Below are 21,489 nucleotides of genomic sequence, written 5' to 3'. Positions count from 1 at the left end.
TGCCTTTAGTAATTGGCATTGTTTCTTTACAAATAGAACCGCTCTGTAAATTTCTTTCAAATGTGTATCCTCTTGTACTTGCTACATTCACTTTTGCTCCCGTGCCCAGAGTCGGCTGGAAAACCAAACTGAAGCATCCAGAAGAGCAGAGTCAAGGAAATCACAGGGAATGAAGCCGGAGCCCTGGCGACACACTGACACTCTGGACTGAACTGTGATCAAAGTCGGATGTACGGTGGGCTGCCCAGTTACAGAGCAAATAAATGACCTCTTGCTCAAGCTAGTTTGGGTTGGGTTTTTTATCACTTGCAGCAGAAACAGTTCTGTTTGGCACACGTGTTAGAATTCTCACAACTGAAATGTGAAGTGAAAAATGTGTGATGACAATGACATGTACATTTTGATGTCAACTGTCTTAAAATATAGACATCACAGAAGAGAAACTGGAAGAGGGTACACCAAAATATTAAGTGTGGTTGTAGATTGTTTGTAGCAAATCGATGTTCTTCATTATAGATGTTTCTTTTTAAAAAGATTTTATTTATTTATTTGACAGAGAGAGAGAATACAAGCAGGGGGAGCAGGGAGAGGGAGAGGGAGAAGCAGGCTCCCTGCAGAGCAGGGAGCCCGACGCCGGGCTCAATCCCAGGACCCTGGGATCATGATCTGAGCCGAAGGCAGCTACTTAACTGACTGAGCCACCCAGGCGCCTCTTCATTATAGTTTCTTGAGGTTTAAAAATTTTCTACAATAATAGGGATGATTTTCATAATCATTTGTCGCAAGGCAAGTTCCCTGGAGGCACAGCCTGAGATAGGGATTTGGGGTTCATGATTTGCAGAGGGAGAACACTGTAGGAGGAAACTGTAAGAAGTAGACTATGGACTCTGAAAAACAACCTGAGGGTTTGAAGGGGCGGGGGGTGGGAGGTTGGGGGAACCAGGTGGTGGGTATTAGGGAGGGCACAGATTGCGTGGAGCACTGGGTGTGGTGCAAAAACAATGAATACTGTTACGCTGAAAATAAATAAAAATTTTAAAAAAAAAAGAAAAAAAAAGAAGTAGAATTGTGAAGCGGAAATGGGCTTTGCAAAGATGTGGTTCCAGGTCAAGTCTAGCCTTGACCTGATTTGGGGGGTGGGCCGTGGAATGCAAACTGAGCCAAGAGATACCCCAAGACAAGAGGCCTGGCCTTTTACACACCTGGGTTAGAGAGTCATTGGCTGCCCCCCGTTGGTGAGGGCGTAAACTGCAGGTGGTTTTTGGGTGAGCAAGTCCCTGTCAGGCGAGGGCTACTCTCCAGAGAACTGGATCTGGAAGAGGAGCCTTATCTGCCAGCGGGGCAGGTAAAGGATATCTGCGTGAGACACCAGCAGTGTCTGCAACAGTCACTTACAAAGTTATTTTTAAGAAGTAAAAGAAGAAAGCAAATTGTAAGACTGATCCTACAGAGGCCGGCTCTTTGCGCCCTTGGTTTCCGCCATCTACACTTGCTGCTGGGCCACTGATGAAACGGTTAACCAATGTAGAAGTCTTGGCTCTAGATGAGAGAAAATAGGATTGGCCTACGGAATTGCAGATTACCCTGTTTCTAAACATACGAGTCTTTATTTAAAATAACTATGGAAGGAAACAGTGCTTTCTTTCTATTCTTTTTAAAATCCGGGATCCTTAGCAAAACAAAAGTAGAAGCTTTTTAAATGTATCCCTCAACTTGGATTATTGCTGGATCTGAGGTTTTCACTTCTGCACCTGACTTCTGGGCAGCCTGCCTTGCCCTGTCTTCCAAGGGCTTCCTTGCTACTTTGGTTTGGGCAACAGGAGGGCGAGAGAAGGCAGTGAGTTAGAGAGAGGTGCTTGGGAATTCCAGGTCCTCCCCCTCTCCTCTCCCACGTCTGTGCGCTCTCTCAGGGAATGGTCCTCAACTGCCATGGAATATTCCCATAGCCTTTGGGGACTGCCACCACGGAGACTGGGAATTGTAGCGTTCTGTTGCTCTGGTGACCAGTTGTCCAGAGCTTCCACATTGGATCTGCCAGGGTTCTGGGAAGAGGCAGGTCTGGCTGGGCCAGGCTTGGAGGAAGGCTTTGGAGCAGGAGCCCAGAACAGCCTAGGCTCGGCTGTACTTGTGTTTCAGGGATGACTACCCTTTCGGTGTTCATGGATGTACCCCTAGCCCAGAAGCTAGAAGGCAGCTTGTTAAAGACCTACAAGCAAGACAGTTGTCCTAACAAGATTTTCCTGGCCTTTAGAGGTAGATGCCTTGTGGTTTGGGAGTGTTATAAGACTTAGTACTCATATCCTGATTGCCTCTAGGAGGACAGTCCGCCCCTGCTGCAGAGGAACCTGGAGATGGTCACACCTCCGCAAATGGAGAGCTCTGTTCTTGTTAACAAAATTGCCCTGTGGGAAAAGTACAAAAAATGCTCTGGGTCATTCTGCGCCCTTTGCCCTTAGCTGGGGGCTTCCAGGGGTTTGGTAAGAGCTATGTCTTCTCCTCCAGCTCCATGCTTTGGGGTCTGCATGGGCACTATACTTTCTTCAGCCTCTTCCTTCCCCCCTCCCCTCCCCTTTTCTGTTCCTGAACTAAGAAGGGTACCCCAAAATGACTCTTCTGAAATGCAGCCAGCCCTTGCCACTGTGAAAGTCGGGGTTACCTTTGTTTAGTCTCATGGGTCTAGAACTCCCACGTGGTATGTCATATTTGCCCTTTAAAATGGCACAGGCTTTAAAAAAAAGAAAAGGATGGCTTCAGCTGTCTACTTTAAAAAGACAAAAATTAGACATTCACTCCCAGCACATTGTTTTTATAAAGGGGAAGGAAAAAAAGAAAGAAAGAAAGTTGTCTTTTCCTAGGCAACTTTCCAAAGCCCCAATAAAGCCAGGACCGATGAGTTGTTTGTGGGCTGTCTGCAGAGCCCAGACTCGGAGGCCCTGAGGTCGGCTGTCCAGAGCGCCCCTGTGGCTTCCCTCACAGTCTGCCAGACCAGCAAAGGCCATCCCTGGGTGTCTTCTGTGGTGCCCAAGATGCGCCTGCAGATTGCCCAGGATCCATCTCTGAATTATGAGTACCTACCGGTAAATGGCATGAAGTCATTCACTGAGGCGGCCTTGAAACTCCTCTTTGGAAAGCACAACCAAGTCATTGTGGAGAACAGGGTGAGAAGAAGGGCCCTTTGCTTACTTATCCAGACACAGGGAGTGGAGCTCTGGGGTTGCACAATCCTTAACAAGAAAGGGGTGCCTTGGAGGGCTCCCAGGCATTGACAGAGGGGGCCCTGAGACTCAGAGTCCGGAGACTTAGTCAGTGGAGGACAGAGTCAAGATCCAAACCTGAAGCCACCATTCTTTGCATCAGTCCACACTGCTGATGTCCAAGCTCTTTCCAGAAAGGAATCACCTGGGTCTGACGCAGGACTTCATCATTATTACTCTTTTAAAGAGTTATTTCTGTTTATTTTCTGCTGGCAGGTAGGGGGTGTGCACACTGTTGGTGACAATGGTGCCTTCCAACTTGGGGCCCAGTTCCTCAAAATCTGGCGTAAAGATTCTCAGATAGTTTACATTATTTCTTCTAAAAAAGGTGAGTTATTATGCAAAATGGGGGTGACAGAAGATCCTTCCCTCCTGTTCCCGAGTCCCACCCCATTTGCCATGTTCACTGTTGCCCTTCTCTCTCTCTGTCATGGGCAAGATGGCGGACAAGCCAAGTATGCTTGTCCTTTTCCTGTTATTGTCCCACCTTCTGCCAGTGACCCTCAGACCCATTCCCTGGCACGTCTGCCTCCATTTCCTCAGTACCAGCTGGAGGGGGGCTGTGTTCCCACAGAACCCTATGGACTCGTCTTCCAGGACATGGGCTTTACAGTCCGTGAATACTCCTTCTGGGACTCCAAGCAGCTATGCATGGACGCCAACGTGCTCCTCAATGTGGCAGAGGTAGAGAGGCCCCACTCAGAAACTCCTCCTCAGACCTGATTACAGTTTTATTTGCCTTTTGTCCCTGCTGCCCCTGTTGTCATGAAAGGCCTTTCCTAGGCTTGAATTTGCCTGACCCTTTAGTAGGAACCAACATGGAGGACGACTTCTCCTCCACATGCCCTGGTGCACTTGGTAGGGGAAGTGCCTGCTGAGACGGTGTCTACCTGCAGCAGGCCCCGCATGGCTGTATCTTTGTGATTGGGAACATTTGTGACTGCAACTTGACACAAAGTCAGTGGGCAATGTTGCTGGCTAGCTTGAAGGTGAGCCCAACATCTGCCCAACTTTCTTCCCTCATGCCGTCTGTCATCTCCTCCATCAACCTCATCCTTTTTCCATTCTCCTTTCTCCTACAGAGCAAGCAGATATTCCTATTTTTTGACATTCCCAATCAAGGTTTATCCACCGGGGACCTGGAAAAAGATACTGGATTCTTACAGTACTTTGTGTCTCAAGGCTTTGAGTTCTTCTGCAGCCAGTCTCTGTCCAAGACTTTTGGCATCTATGGTATGGAATGGGCAGAAAGGAAAGGGAAGGCCTCATGCTGAAGTGGTGACTTAGCCATGGCACAAATGATGTGCCTGGTAACTCCTACACTCTGGAGAGAGCCAAGGACTCCAGAGAGAGCACCATGGAGGCAGAAGGAAAGAGCATTGAGCTACGAGTCAGGTTTTGTGGTATCATCTCAGCTCAATTCCTAAAACTGGCTACTAAAACTGACTCTAGTTCTTTTTTTACATTTTATTTGTTTGTTTGTTTGTTTGTTTGTTTGTTTAGAGAAGGGGGAGAGGGAGAGAAAGAGAGAGAGAGAAACTCAAGGGGCTTGATCTCATGACCTGAGATCATGACCTGAACTGAAATCAAGAGTCAGACATTTAACTGACTGAGCCACCCACGTGCCCCAAGACTGACTCCAGTTAAATCATTTTGCCCCTTTGGGCCTCTGTTTCCTCATCTATAAGATGAGGGGGAGGGCTTAGTGATCTTTCAAGTGCTTTCCATCTTTGAGGCTCTTACTTATAGCTACTTTTTCTGGAAGAAGAGCCTCTGGCCACTTCCTGGGGTCTGGATACAGGCTTGGCTGGGAAGGGGCGGGGGCAGTGGTCCAACCCTCTCTTCTGCAAGGTTGGATGTAAAGTCATAAGAGAAGGCTCTGGTAATGGAGGACACTGAGGGGCTGTCTGTCCCAATGCTGCAGATGAAGGAGTAGGGATCCTGGTCGTGGTGGCACTCAACAATGAGTTCCTGCTCTGCGTCCTCTCCCAGTTGATGAAACTCACCCAGGCCCTGTGGCTAAACCCTCCTACTACTGGCGCTCGCATTATCACCTCCATCCTCTGTAACCCTGCTCTTCAGGAAGAATGGTAAGGGTAAAGTACAGGGTGGGAAAGGATGGCAGAGCCTCTAGACGTATGTACAGACTTGCCCATTCACAAGATTCTTCCTGCTTAGTTACCTCTTTGACTCCATTCATTCACCAACATTTGCTGAGGACTCATTGTGTATCAGCAGCAGGGGCTGTGCCCAAGGTTGCCTTACCCTGGGGGAGTGAGCCATGGGACGTTCTTTTTGGACACGGTCCAATGAATTATTTGAACTCTTCCAGGTTGGAGAAGATTAGGCAGCCTCAAGGACTTGCGACTGGCAAAATCTGCCTATGAGCCTGCTTGGCTTGCTTAAATTAATATGGGCTGAAACTCCTCTCCCACTTGTAATAAGATCCCGGGCTCCACTGGGACGCCCTCAGGCACTGTGGTTGGGGCTTTGGAAGGCAAGAAGAGTACAATGGCAACGAGGAGGTTGACAGCAGGGAAACCTCATACTTTAATTTCCTGCTGTCTTCTTTGGCAGGAAGCAGAGTCTGAAAGGGCTTGTAGAGAACATCATGCTGATCAAGGAAAAGGTGAAGGAGAAGCTCCGACTCCTGGGAACGCCTGGCTCCTGGGATCACATCACAGACCAGAATGGGTCCCATAGCTATCTCGGACTCAATGGTAAGTGTCTAGGAGAGGGTAGCTCTCTCTTTTCTGACCTTGGGATTGTGTTTGAGCATTAAACTTCACTGACTGGGTGATCAGTCCCTAGCTTCACCTCAGAGTTTGATTGGAGTGAAGATGAGTTGATTTAAAGACCCTTCTGGATCCCAGAAATGCTGACATTTCCTATCCCCTGTCACGCCCCCTGGGTTAGAGGGGAGTTAGTATCTCAGACCCTGGGATTATCACCAGTCCAACAGGTGGAATACCTGGTCAAGAAAAAGCATATCTACCTCCCCAAGAACAGTCGGATCAACTTCACCTGTATCAATGCCTACAACATAGATTATATCACTCAGAGCATCAACGAGGCTGTCCTCTCCACCAAGGGCTTGGAGTAATGCCTTCAGAAAATCGATGAGCTCCAGTTGGAATAAAAAGCTTTAGTCTTTGCAAAAATTCTGTGCTGATTATTCATTGCAGCAGTTCATTTCTCTCTTCCCACCTGTTTATGAAGCATTGGTCTGGCCTCAGCCAAGAGAGGTTAAAAAGGCCCAGAGAAGAAGGGAATGTCTATCTTCAATGACCATCTCATATTTATTGAACACTATATTAAGGTTCTGATCAGATGCCTTAGTTTGTTTGGGCTGCTATACCAAAATACCAACCATTCAGTGTCTGGTGAAGGCCCTCCTCCTGGTTCATAAACAGTGTCTTCTAACTAGAACATCACATGGTGGAAGAAGCAGGGGGTCTCCCTAGGGCTGCTTTCATAAGGGCACTAATCCCATTCATGAGGGCTCTGCCTCCATGATCTAACCACATCCAAACACCATCACATTGGAGATTAGGTTTCAACATATGACTTTTGAGAGAACACAAACATTTAGATCATAGCATCTGGGCATCAAAAGGAAGGCAAAAAACCAGGTACAATCCAGTGCTTTTTCTCCAGAAGCTTATAGTCTAATTGAGAGATGAACCTTAGTCCTATGAAAGTTAAGCAACATTTCAAGGTTGAATATAATAAAAAGTCACATAGATTATATGAACAGTAAATATGTCAAGAATTTAGGGAAGAATAACCTTAATGTGGGCCAGAACAGTTGGGAAAGATCTCACAAGGAACTACAAACTGGTTTGGGTATTGATGGATGGCTAGGAGTAGTGATAATAGGTAGAAGGGAGCTAGAAGGGTATCCCAGGCAGAGAGCAACCTGAGCAAGGGTCAATGGCATGATTGTAGAATATGATTATTTATTGGGCATCTGCTAATATATAATCAAGCCACCAAGGTTCTAAAAGGTATGACAGTTGTTGTTCTTATGGTACCCTCCACCCTAACTGGGGAGACTCAACTTAAATGGTAAAAATGTAGTTAAGAATAAAAGGTAACATGGGACACCTGGGTGGCTCAGTGGTTTAAGCACCTGCCTTTGGCTCAGGTCATAATCTCAGGGTTCTGGTATGGAGCCCCGTGTTCGGCTCCCTGCTTCACGGAGAGTCTGCTTCTCCCTCTCCCTCCCCCCAGAACTCCTCCTCTCTCGCTCTCTCTCTGTCTCTCTCTGATTCCATCTCTCTCTCAAATAAATAAATAAAATCTTAAAAAAATAAGAAGTGACATGTAATATGTGTTAGATGAGTATGAGTAAATGGTTAACTCAGCAGGACTTGCTTGCTCAAACTGTGTACAACTGAAAGGTCTTTGGGACCAGCCCTTGACTGGTTCCTGGGAAATGAACTCTGAGCCCTTGGAGTATCCTGCTTGATAAAGAGGCTTTGCATGCCAAAGATTTTGAGACATGTTTGACCTCTGGGGGCCAGAGACTGAGTGGTTAAGGTCAGTTACACAGGCACTGCATACCTATGTGACTGACCCCCAATAAAACTTTGGATCCCAGAGTTTTGGTATCCCTGATTGTCAACACTTTATACACATATCACACATTGGTCCTGAATGGGGCTCTGTCTGTGCTCGGTTTAGCACAAGGATTTGGGCAAATACAATGCAAACTTTCTTGTATTCCATGAAGACTGTTCTTACAGGGCATGCAGAAGTGATCAGCCTCATGGGGTTGGGCTTCAGATCTCAAAGCCTGTCTGGCAAGACTAGTGGGTTCCTGCCGGGAAGGTAAATAGTAGCTTTCCCATAGATTGTAATTCTTAGGCTAGGAGGCGGGGCCTCTGTCTACAGGTCTCATAATCGAGGAGGATTGCAAGCAAGTTCGTGGAGCAAGTGGAGAGAGCTTACAGATGGATTTATCTTGAGTCCCTGTGTTTCTTCACCGATGGATGAATATAGAATTTATTCATCCAGGTTTTCTCAATCTCTAGGACTCGTGCTTTTGGAACCCAAGCCACTGATCTGTGGACAATCCAAGCAGGCTCACTGAGAGTTGTGTGTGGGTATTTTGGCCCTGGTCCTAGTGGAGATCCCACTGACAGCCAGTATCAACAGTTAGACATGTGTTGATTCCAGCCTCCAATCTTCAAGCCATCCCAGCTGACTGAATGAAGCAGAGATAGAGATAAACTGTCCTGCTGAGCCCTTCCCTTATTACCAATCTAAGAACAAATGAAATGTTGTTATTGCTAAGACACAATGTTTTGGAGTGATTTATTACACAAATATAGTTATGTGGAACAAATATTTTGTCTTTTAATTCTATCTTTATAGTTTCTTCTTCCATGTTTTTTTTTTCCCCCTAATCTTACGATTTTTTAAAATTGAAGAACTGGGTCTTTTGTCCTGTAGGGACAGTTTTGCTGGTTCCATCCCATTACTATAATTTAACCATTCCTTTGTCTCCCTGTATTTCTTGAAAATAAGAATTTAAGATGAGAGGCTTGATCAGATTCAGGTTATTATTATTCCTTATCTTAGTAAGGTCACATCATTGATGGTGGTGGTGTGTTTCATCAAGAAACACATGATACTAGTTGTTTTTCTGTGATGTTAGTAGTTATTGATGATCATTGCCCAGCTCCATTAATTCATTAGTATTGCAGAATGGTGATATTCTCAGTCTAACATTATTTGTTCATTTTTTAGCTAGAATATGTTTACAAATAGGAATTTCCTCTCACTGTGATTTGATGAATCTGAGCTGCATTTTATATTGGAAAGGCAGAATTAATGCTTCTGTCCACTGTTTACCAGTGTTTAAATCAATGAGTTATTGTACTAGCATTCTCTAAAGGTGATTGGTGAGGTATTTTAAAAAGTGTTATGAATGTATGAGCTTAAGCCTATTTTATGTGTTTGATTCCACTGCAAACATTACCCTTATTGATATTAAAATGTCCCATCTTTGACCTGTAGGAGCCAATTCAAATTAGTTTCTGAGATCTTTTGATACAACCCTAGTACTTGATAGCTTCTCTGCTTTCTGGCATGACAAGATGTTCCAGGAAAATTTTGAACATCTTCTGCCCCAGATCTGGCATTAGTCATTTCTCAAAGGAGCTGTAACCACTTTTAGCAGAAAAAAGTATTTATAAAACCACAATCTGGGCTCTTGAAGTGTTCATTGCTGCTGGACTGACTGGTCATCACTTCCAAGCCTTTTCAGTAACATAAAATACATCGAGTGCTTACTGATAACTCCAACCATGGATTCAGAAATTCATTGTTTTTACTGACCCCATTAATTTTGTATCTTCTTACAATCTCCTTTCTCTCACGCTCCAAATCCCAGCTTTTGACAACACCAATATGATTACTTATTTGCTTTAACTGACACTATTCACACAGTAGCTTCTCAAACATAATTTCAATACCAGTACTGATATGATTACTAAAAACAGCTAAAAATATTTTTTTGGCAGATGTTTGTCCTTGGGCTACATCCCACTGGGGATATACACCCAAATTACTTGTTTTAAAGACACTTAGAATAGTTCCTCTGAGTGGTTATACCACCAGTTCAATCTACAGTTGAATTCATTTGTTTTATTTCACTGTTGCTCTTAGAGAATAATTTTTACTTTTCTTTCTTGATTATGTAAAATACATGAGTCCAAAGTCATATCTACACAACAAGGTATATTCAAAGAAGTCTGTTTGTTTTTTACTATACCCTCCATGCTACTCCCTTCTCCCTCATAGATAACTTTTGTAAAAGTATTTTTTTAAAGATTTTATTTATTTATTTGATAGAGATCACAAATAGGCAGAGAAGCAGGCAGAGAGAGAGGAGGAAGCAGGCTCCCTGCTGAGCAGAGAGCCCGATACGGGGCTCTATCCCAGGACCTCAGGATCATGACCTGAGCCAAAGGCAGAGGCTTAACCCACTGAGCCACCCAGGCACCCCAAATTTTGTAAAAGTGTTATGGTTTATTCTTCCATTTTTTTTAAAGATTTTATTTATTTATTTTGACAGACAGAGATCACAAGTAGGCAGAGAGAGAGAGAGGAGGAAGCAGGCTCCCTGCCGAGCAGAGAGTCCGATGTGGGGCTCAATCCCAAGACCCTGGGATCATGACCTGAGCTGAAGGCAGAGGCTTTAACCCACTGAGCCACCCAGGTGCCCCTCTTCCATTTTGTTTAAAATGGTAATCAAATATCTATGTGTGTATGTGTAAGAATTCCTAACTTTTCTTAGGCAGTAGCCTACCAAGCATACAAGTAGTATTTAATTAGTTGATCTCAAATTTAATGCTTCAGCCTCAAGTATCTACATTTACCCCATCCACATCTTATTTATTTATTTATTTATTTGACAGAGAGAGAGAGAGAGAGAGAGTGAATGAGAACAACACAAGCAGGGGCAGGGGGAGAGGGAGAAGTAGGCTTCCTGCGGAGCAGGGAGCCTGATGCAGGGAGCAGATGTGCGGGCCTGATGCTGGGCCCAATCCCAGGCCCCCAGGATCATGACCCAAGTGGAAGGCAGATGCTTAACAACTGAGCTATCCAGGCGCCCCCCCCTCCTTTTTTTTTTTTTTTTAAGAGAAACAGAGAGGGCATGTGAGAGTGGTAAGGGGAGGGACAGAGGGAGAGGGAGAGAGTGAATCTCAAGCAGGCTCCATGCTCACGATAGAGCCCAACATGGGGCTCAATCTCATAACCCTGAGATTGTGACCTGAGCTGAAATCAAGAGTTGGATGCTTCACTGACTAAGCCACCCAGGTGCCCCTTAAATTTCTTAAATTATCTTAAGTTTCCTTAAACTGCCCAGAATGAAATATATCATCACCTAAAATTGCTTCTGGCTCTTAAATTCTACAAGACTAGGTCAAGCATTTGCCAGGCTGGCTTCTCTAGAAAGCAGACTTTGGGAATTAGGAAACTTTTGCTCTAAGATATTTCTGTATCATTTCAGTCATCACCCACAGTAAATTTTGAGCCTCCTTCATGTTTTGTATGAGGAATGTTTTTAGCTCATTGGGATACGGAGAGGTATAGGACATTATGAGTTGAGTTGTTTAAACGTCATTAAAAAACAGCAATTCTGGCCAATAGTATTTGCTTTTGGTTCCAAAGTAAAACACACACACACACACACACACACACACACACACACACACAAACTTGTTGATCTGCAACATATATGACATCAAGAAAAGGACTGCATACCTTGAGATGGCTGGCTGTCTCAGTCTGCAGAAGATGTGACTCTTCATCTCAGGGTTGTGAGTTGGAGTCCCATGTTGGGTATAGAGATTACTTAAAAATAAAATCTTTTTAAAAAAATATTCATTTATTTATTTATTTTAGAGAGACAGAGAGAACGAGTAGGGAAAGAGGCAGAGGGAATCTTGAAGCGGACTCCCAGCTGAGTGTGGAGCCAGATGTGTGACTCCATCCCATGACCCATGAGACCATGACCTGAGCTGAAACCAAGAGTTAAACCCTTAGCCAACTGAGTCACCCATGCACCCCCAGTTAAAACTAAAATCTTGGGAAAAAAAAAAAAAACCTTGATGGAAAATAGACATAAACAAGCAACTTATTAAAGGATTTAGGACATTAGCAAGCAATTTCCTAAAAAGGAAACTTTCAACCTGAAAAGATTATTACTGATCATTAATCAAAGAATGCAAACAAACTGAAATAATTGGCAAGAGTGTGAAGAAAGATTCAACAGAGCATGAAACAGTTAATCTCATCAGCATCTAAGGGCAGGAAATGAGATATATATAGTCTGTGATACTGCATTGGAATTGAAAAATCAACACTCAATACCCATTTCTCTCCTCTTCAAAAGTGGGAAGTATTAATTGTAGTAAGACTGTCTGCTTTTGTGGAATGCCCATTGAGTAAGGTTATATGGTTTTCTCCAGTAAAATTCTCCATAAATTTCCTCCATAAAATTTCTCCAGTAAAATTATATGCAGGCTTGGAGTAAGAGGGTAACCAGGTGTGATCAGGATGGGGAATCCTGCAGTAAAGCGTGTGACAGAGGAAAAAAAGGAAAGGGGGAAGGAAAGTTGACATGAGGGGAGGAAGTGAAGTGACGTCAATGAGAATGGTGCTCTAAGGACCTCTGAAAATTCTCTCTTCCATTAGAGCAATGAAAAACTGGCAAAAATTATCAGAAGCAACTTTTTCATAATTCTGGAAATTAATCAGCCCAGGGAGGTTTTTTTTGCAGCAACTCAGGGAGTGTTTAGTAAAGAAAAAACAGCCGACTCTTGATAAGAGCCGTGAGCTTTGTGGGATTTTAACTTGCCTTGTTCCCATCCCCTGTCTCTACTCTGCGTAGTCTTAAAAACCAACAGTGAAAAACATGGTGAACACCAGCAAATTGGAGCTCCTTCAAAGCCTTATTCCCAGTTAGCATGCAGCTGTCGGCATTCCTTTAGCGCTTCTTGCACAAGAAATTGCACCTAAGTTATGTTCAAATTATTCCCTACCATATCAATTGTGTTGGAACAAATTCAAGTTTTCAAAACAAGCATTATAGCAGAACTGCTGTCCCACCAGCCTTTAAAAAAAAATAGATATTGGGGCGCCTGGGTGGCTCAGTGGGTTAAGCCTCAGACTTCAGTTCAGGTCATGATCTCAGGGTCCTGGAATTGAGCCCCACTTTGGGCTCTGCTCAGCAGGGAGCTTCCTTCCAAACACCGGCTTGCCTGCTTCTCTACCTACTTGCGATCTCTATCTGTCAAATACATAAATAAAAACTTTAAAAAATATTAAAAAATAAAAAAATAAAAAATAGACATTGAGGAGCTGATTCTAAAACTCATGTGGAATCAAAAGTGACTGGGAAGTCATCAGAGAGGGAGACAAACCAGGAGACTCAACTCTAGGAAACAAACTGAGGGTTGTTGCAGGGGAGGTGGGGGGATGGGGTAACTGCGTGATGGCCATAAAGGAGGGCATGTGACGTGATGAGCACCGGGCGTTATACTAAATGGATAAACTAACGAACACTACATCTGAAACTAATGATGTACTATAAATTGGCTAACGGAATTTTGATCTTTTAAATGGAAAAAAAAGAAGTTTTGGAATCAGAGAAATATAGAATGTAACGGTCTGCGGGTGGGAAGTTAGACAAGATTTCGAAAATGGTGCATTTTCCGGTGGAGTTAACATGGGAAGGAATAGATTTTCACTTTTTGTTCTTAGCGGTCTCTTTTCCTTTGTAACCTAGCATAGGACACTGGAAATATGGGTACTTAGGTTGAGTCAATTGTCTGTAAATGCATCTGGTTCTTCCAATGAATTCAGACTGTAATAACGACCATTGCAGTCCTAGCTAACGGACGTCGAACGCTCATCTGGAGCTGTACTGTTCTAAGCACTTCTCGTCCAGCATCTCATGTCCTGCTGAGCATCCGTAACCTGCCCAACTCAGGCCACACAGCTAGTAACGGGTTGCAGAGATCCACGCGCATAGAACCTTGACCTCTGCTAAGGGTGCTGCCTTCCCCCACAGGCTGCTCCCATCACTCCTTCACTCTCGCCCCCCTTCCCCCCCCCCCGCCCCAGAGCTCTTGCATCTAACTCTGAGGAAGTAATAAGCCCGCAGAACAGGGGCCAGAGGGACACTGCTCCGGGGAGCCTCCAGGCTTAGCGCATCCAGAGCCAGCGGTAACCTGCGCCCTACGGAGAATGAGGAGCTGCACAGCTGCATCCCCTCGGAGTAGATACAATCCTGGGCGCGGGAGGAAAACCGGGTGCTCAGACCTGGATAAAGGAACAGGTAGGAAGGACGGCACGGTCGACAGCCTTTCTCCTGACGTGGAAAGCTCGGCGAAGGGACGCGCGGCGCCACCAGTTGCTGGGAGCCCCCGGAGGGCGGACATGGCTGCAGAGTTGCCAGGTTTCGCCGCGGAGACTCGAGGCGGTGTCCGCACACACTCTGCGACTCCGCTTTTTCTCGTGGTGGCCAACGTGGACCACGCTAGTCCGGGCTGCTGCTCGCACCTGTGCGTACGTGCACAGCGCCTCAGGGGATGTACTCCGAAGTGCAGTCATCTGCGCCCCGCGCTGAGCCCCGACCTGCCGCCGGGGAGCTGGATCTTCAAGGGAATCCGCCTCTGAAGGTACCTGGCAACTCCGAGGTTCTCCCCGTAGGGGCGCTGAGATTCCAGAAGATTCTGTGCATCCCAAGGACGTGCGCCCTCGTGTTTATTCATGGGTGCTGGCGCCCGAACCCAGCAGTTAGTGGGTGCGCGCGCTGAGCTTTACCCAGCATTTTTTGGGCTGCCTTCTCCCGTTTTCCGTCTGCCGTGGGTCTCAGCAAGACCTCGTACTCAGTCAAAGCAAAGGAGGTGGGGCAGGTAGGCCAGCCCTGGTCAACAGATGGCTGCGGACGTACAGGAGGAAAACCCGGCGCTGGGCGCTTTTTCCAGCCTGGGACCCCGCTCTCCACTCTCTGCAAGCAGTGATGGCTCCAGTCTCGGGGCCCAAATCCTCTGTGTGTGTGTGTGTGTGTGTGTGTGTGTGTGTGTGTGTGTGTGTGTGTCTGTGTGTTGGCTGGGGTGATCCCTCGCTTCAGGGTGACCCCGAGGAAAGCCGTGGATGGGGTTCTGGGGCGGAGCAAGGGCACGGCCTCCAGGGCCACCAGGACCGCACGGACCGCGGGGACTGAAGGCGTGACTGCTGACCGCGCTTCAGACCTCGGGTGCTGGGGCGGACAACCAGCCTGCGGGGTAGGCGGGAGCCCAGGGGTGGGAGGAAGGCGTTTTCCACCCAGGCATCGGCTTGGAGCCCGGGGCTAGCCAGAGCTCGGGCTCCCGTGTCCGGACAAGGACTGGAGGGCGAACCGCGGAGGAAGCCCCACAGCGGACCCGCGGAAGGCTGGGGGTTAGGGGTGCGGGTGGAGGGCGGACTTGAGCGCCCCCAGCAGGCCTTCGTCTTTGCTCGAGGTTTCCATCCTGTCCTGGCTCTAGGGTGGTCCTGGGCAGCCGAATCCGCGTACTCGCCTACCCTTCTCCTTGGACCCGGAATAGGGACCCTCACCGTACTCTGTGAGGCAAGATTTAAGCGCCTTCTCTCGATTGTTCGCCACACTGCAGCCACACCGAGCTTCTTTCAGTTCTTGGAACAGGTCTTCCTGTCGCAGGCCCTTTGCCCACGCTCTCTGTTATGCCAGTAACACGTTCTCTGCTTTTGGCAAGGTCAGCTCTTTCTCGTCGTGTGGGTCTCACTTCTCAGCTGAAATGTCTCCCCCTCAGAAAAGCTGTTATGTTATGTAACCCTCCTACGAAGTAAGGTCTCCACTCCCCACGAGCATATTTATTTCCTCTTTCTTGTTTCCCTTTATACCTGTTTGTGTACACTTTGTGTGTCTTTCATTTTATTCTCCGACTTTGACAATTTAATGTAACATAAAGCAGGGAACATTTTTGCCTTGTCAAGCCTGTGACGGGCACATAACAGGTTCTGAAATTTTTTTGTGATCGCACTTTCATTAATGAATTGGCTCCTTGCTCCATAGAATACTAGAGCCGGAAAAATGCCTCCTGGGACAGGGCAGCCTCCCCAGCTCTGCAGAAACCTGCTCTTCCGCGGCAGCTGCAGTCTGTCAATATGTAAGTTTGGCTCCTAGGTCCAGTCTTCATTTCCTTAGAGACCTAAGTCAGCTACCTCTGTAGCGCAGTGTTCCTGGGACCTCATAGAGGGTCCAGCACTCAGGTGCTCAATAAATATGGGACCCTGAGTCTGGGTGGGCTGCCCACCACCCCCAGCCTTGGCTTTTCACCATTCGCCCTTTGAAGCAAATTCAGCATATCACCCCATTTCTTCAAAACTCACCTTACACCACAAAGCTGAAGCTGTCATGGGGACAGAGAAGTGAATTTACCCCATATGGAAAACTTTTTTTTAGGGGGGTGCCTTGAAACGCCAAGATATAATTGAGTAGCATTTTCTTACAATCAAAAAATGGTTGATCCACCTAAAATCCTTTTCATCTTTTTGTGTTTGAGTTCACAGACCTTTATGTCTTTTTAAAATTAGTTTTGACTATTTCTTTTCTTTTTTTTTTTTGAAGATTTTATTTATTTATTTGACAGAGAGGTAGAGAGAGAGCACAAGTAAGCAGAGCAGCAGGCAGAGGGAGAGGACCCTGGAATCATGACCTGAGCCGAAGGCAGCCGCTTAACCAACTGAGCCACCCAGGCGCCCCAGTTTTGAAGTTTTAATTCTGATATAGTTAACATACAATATTTTGTTAGTTTCAGGCATACGATATAGTGACTGAACACTTCTGTACGGCACCCAGTGCTCATCATGTGCGCACTTAAGTGCGCTCTTAATCCCCTTAATCCCCTTCACCTATTTCATACTCTTAATTCCCCATCCCCCACCCACCTCCCCTCTGGTAACCAGCAGTGTGTTCTCTATAGTTCAGAGTGTGTTTCTTGGTTTCTCTCTCTCTCTTTTTTCCTTCCCTGAACTGCTCACTTGTTTTGTTTCTTAAATTCCACATAGGAGTGAAATCAAAGGGTATTTTTCTTCTCTGGCTTATTTCACTTATTTCACTTAGCGTCACGTTATTCACTTAGCTATTTTATTCCTTTTACGGCTGAATAGTATTCATTATGTATCTGTATATACTGCCTCTTCTTTACCCATTCATCTATTCATGGGCACTTGGGCTGCTTTCTTAATCTGGCTATTGTTGATAATGCTGCTATAAACATAGGGGTGCAGGTATCTCTTTGAATTAGTGTTTGTATTTTTTGGGTAAATACCCAGTAGTATGATTACTAGATCATAGAGTAGCTCTATTTTTAAATTTTTGAGGAAACTCCATACTGTTTTCTGCAGTGACCGCATCAGTTTTCTGTCCCACCAACAGTGCACGAGGGTTCTTTTTCTCCACATCCTCGCCAACACTTGCTGTTTCTTGGGTTCTTTATTTTGGCCATTCTGACAGGTGGGAGGTGATAACTCAAGAAGTTTTGATTTGCATTTCCCTAATGATGAGTGACGTTGAGCATCATTTCATGTGTCTGTTGGCCATCTGGATGCCTTCTTTAGAGACATGCCTGTTCATGGACTTGTCCTTTTTTAAATTGAATTGTTTATTTTGGGTGTTGATTTCTGTAAGCTCTTTTTATATTTTTGATACTAACCCTTTATCAGAGATGTCATTTGCAAATATTGTCTCTCGTTCTGTAGGTTGCCTTTTAGTTTTGTTGATTGTTCCCTTTGCTGTGCAGAAGCTTTTTATTGTGGTGTAGTCCCAGTAATTTATTTTTGCTTTATTTTCTTGCTCCAAGAGACATATTTAGAAAAATGTTGCTAAAGCTGATGTCAGAGACATTACTGACTGTGCTCTCTTATAGGATTTTTATGGTTTTGGGTCTCACATTCAGGTCTTTTAAGATATTTTGAGTTTATTTTTGCTCATGGTGAAAGAAAGTGGTCCAGTTTCACTCTTCTTCATCTAGCTGTCCAGTTTTCCCAACCCTGTTTGTTGAAGAGACTTTTTCCCATTGGATATTCTTTCCTGCTTTGTTGAAAATTAATTGACCATATAATTGTGGGTTTGTTTCTGGGTTTCTATACTGTCCCAGTGATCTAGGTGTCTGTTTTTGTGCCAATACAATATTGTTTTGATTCCTGCAGCTTTGTAATATAACTTGAAATCCAAAACTGTGATACCTCCAGTTTTGTTTTTCTTTTTCAAGATTGCTTTGGCTAGTTGGAGTCTGTTATTGTTCCATACAAACGTTAGGATTATGTGTTCTGGTTCTGTGAAAAATATTGTTGATGTATTGATAGGGATTAAATTAAATCTGTAGGTTGTTTTGGGTAGTATGGACATTTTAACAATACTTGTTCTTCCAACCCATGAGCATGGCATGTCTTTCCATTTCTTTGTGTCATCCTCAGTTTCTTTCATTGGTGTGTTTTATAGATTTCTGATTACCGGTTTTTCACCTCTTTGGTTAAGTTTCTTCCTAGATATTTTATTATTTTGGGTGCAGTTATAAATGGAATTGTTTTCTTAATTTCCCTTTCTGCTGCATTATTATTGTTGTATAGAAATGTAATAGATTTACTAAAGGCAACCAAAATATCTGTGAACAAGTGAATGGACAAATTGTGCCATACCTACAATTAATGCAATAATACCACGAGGAGAGAATGAACCACTGATACATGGATCAACATGGATGAATTTCAAAATTATGCTAAGTGAAAGAAATCAGACAAAGAGAATACAAACTAAATTACTTATTTTACTAATCTAGCATCACAACAGCAGTTTCCTGGGATGGAGAACAGGGAGAGAGGAGTAGGAGGGAAGAATTGGAAAGAAAAACTTTTTAGGAGTGACAGATAAGGGCATTGTATTGATTGTACTGGTGATTTCCTAAGTGTTTATATATGTCAACACCTACCAAATTGCATACTTTAAATATGTGTAATTTCTTATATTTTGATTATTTTTCAGTAGATCTTTGTTTTAAAAGCTTGTCTGTGCACAATTAGATTTTCTTTCATACTGTGAGATACATTTTTTAATGTTTTTAAGAATGTACTCTGAATCTGCTTTGATGACCCAGAGCATTTTCAAAAGTGATAGAAGCCACCTTCACAGACACCCAGTGGATGTGCTCTGAAAGGGACAGGTTCTGTGGGGTCAGAAAATGTTAAGTAGAGTCCTTCTAAGATCTATTTCTGGCCCCAAGGGACTAGGAAAATGTGTAGCCATAGCTTCTAGAAAGAGAGTCAACTAATGCAGTACCAGTGTTTTTCTAGCTGTACCTCTCATCTCTGAAAGTGTCCCCAGCTAAAGTGATAATGGGACTAGTATTTGCCATCTTTTCTGTCTTTGAAGCATTCCAGAATCACATTCTCCTGCTTCACTTGCAAAGTGAAGGAGCTGCTTGCTCTGATTCTAACTACTGTTCAAAGGAAGAGCATGAAACCTTTATGTCCAAATCTCTTCCTGGGATATTGCACTTGACATATAAATATATGATGATTTTTAATGCAATTTTGTTTGAAGTTTATATTTATGAGTTTATAATTGTGACAATAATTGTATATCTAGTTCCTATTGAGTTATCTTAAATGGTTTATACATATTATCTCATTTTAACCTTAAAACAGTTCTGTAGGTGGTATTGTGTTATTATTGCTCCATATTACAGATAAGGAAAACATAAGGATTAAAAGGTTATTTGCCCAAGGTAATACTGTGCTATTTTTGGAACAGGGATTTAAACTCAAACCCAGCTCACTACAAAGCCAATGATTCCATGTACTTTTCTACTGTGTCTCATTTATTGACTTATTAATTTAATACTTTTCTACAAAAAAATTGAGATATCTTATTGTAAACATAATATAAACTAGTAAATCTTTCATTTGAAAACATACCCCAGAGGAAGTATGTGTATTTTATTAAAAATCACGCATGATTTACTTTTTGCTTTTTTGCCAAATTACCAATGTATTGCATTCATATTTTGTATTAAATTTATGAAACGTTTCCTTACAAAAAAAAAAAAAGAAATGCAACAGATTTCTGAACCATTGATTTTGTATCCTGTGACTTTACTAAATTCATTTACCAGTTCTAGTAGTTTCCTGATAAAGTCTTTAGGGTTTTTTATATATAATATCATGTCATCTGCAAATAGTGAGAGCTTTACTTCTTCCTTAGCAGTTTGGATGCCTTTTATTTCTTTATGTTGTCTGAAGTGGTGGACCTTTGGTACTATGTTGGCTTCAAGTAGTGAGAATGGACATCTTGTCTTGTTCCTGACCTTGGGAGAAAAGCTCTCAGTTTTTCCCATTGAGTATGATGTTTGCTGTGGGTTTTTCATATATAGCCTTTATTATGTTGAGGTATTGTCTTTCTAGACCTACCTTATTGAGGATTTTTATCATGAATGGATGTTGTATTTGCGCAAATGCTTTTACTGGGTCTATAAAAATGATCATATGGTTTTTATCCTTTCTCTTATTGATGTGATGTATCACACTGATTGATTTGCAAATATTAAACTACCTTGGGATCTGGGGAATAAATCCCTCCGATCATGGTGTATGATTTTTAAAAAATGTATTGTTGAGGGGCACCTGGGTGGCTCAGTGAGTTAAAGCCTCTGCCTTCGGCTCGGGTCATGATCCCAGGGTCCTGGGATCGAGCCCCACATCGGGCTGTCTGCTCAGCAGGGAGCCTGCTTCCTCCTCTCTCTGCCTGCTTCTCTGCCCACTTGTGAACTGTCTGTCAAATAAATAAAATCTTTTAAAAAATAATAAAATGTATTGTTGAATTCCACTTGCTAGCGTTTTGTTGAGGATTTTTGAATCTATGTTCATCAGAAATACTGGCCTCTTTTTTGAGGTGTGTGGTGTCTCTATCTGCTTTTGGTAGCCCATATGGAAAACTTATTAAATTCCCTATTAGACTTCCTGTTGCTCCCTGAAAAGTCCCCAGCTGGTTACTAGCTGGTTCCTTTTCCTCCCTTCCTCTCTCTTTTTTACACATCACAAATTTCTTAATGATCTTGAGCAGCTTAGTTCAGACACCAAGCTTATACTCTCTGTTCAGCAGAGTCCAGCCTTTAGAAGACAGTTTAGAAAGCACCTCTTGGGGCGCCTGGGAGGCTCAGTCGTTAAACATCTGCCTTCAGCCTCAGCTCATGATCCCAGAGTTGTGGGATTGAGACCCACATTGGGCTCCCTGCTCAGTGGGAAACCTGCTTCTCCCTCTCCCGCTCCCCCTGCTTGTGTTCACTCTCTCTGTGTCTCTCTTTGTCAAATAAATAAATAAATAAACTCTTAAAAAAAAGAGAGAGAGAAAAAGTACCTTTTGTTGGAGCACCTGGGAGTGTACCTAGGGGTACCATCTCCCTCTACAAACACCCGAGCAACTTATTTAGTATTTCCCCAATGAAAATGGATTTCCATGGAGGGTGTGGAGAGGAGGTTGACTGTATTCTGCACTTAAGAGAAATGAGCTTTTCTCCATTTTATTACAATTAAAAAAACCCCCAAGGGATAGCCTCATGATCAGGAGGATATGCTTAGAAGTGAGGCAAACTTGGGTCCAAATCTGTGCTTTGACCTTGGGAAAATGACCTATTAGGCTCGGTTTTCTCCCCTGTAA

General features: G+C 44.0%; 1 protein-coding gene across 1 annotated transcript; it reads left to right on the top strand.

Annotated features, from left to right (window-relative positions):
* Nucleotides 1-2,138: 2,138 nt before the first annotated feature.
* On the top strand, nt 2,139-6,357 carry GOT1L1 (glutamic-oxaloacetic transaminase 1 like 1; the record flags this gene model as incomplete). Its single annotated transcript, XM_080797611.1, has 9 exons — nt 2,139-2,253; nt 2,977-3,158; nt 3,471-3,582; nt 3,829-3,938; nt 4,151-4,243; nt 4,337-4,487; nt 5,179-5,344; nt 5,832-5,974; nt 6,209-6,357. The coding sequence occupies 9 exons, from the start codon at nt 2,139-2,141 to the stop codon at nt 6,355-6,357; spliced, it is 1,221 nt and encodes a 406-aa protein (XP_080653737.1).
* Between the last annotated feature and the right edge of the window lie 15,132 nt (nt 6,358-21,489).

This window comes from Martes martes (assembly GCF_963455335.1).
Source record: "Martes martes genome assembly, chromosome: 2".
NCBI lineage: Eukaryota > Metazoa > Chordata > Mammalia > Carnivora > Mustelidae > Martes > Martes martes.
The sequence above is the reverse complement of the archived record's forward strand: the minus strand, read 5'-3'. Positions and strand labels throughout refer to the sequence as shown.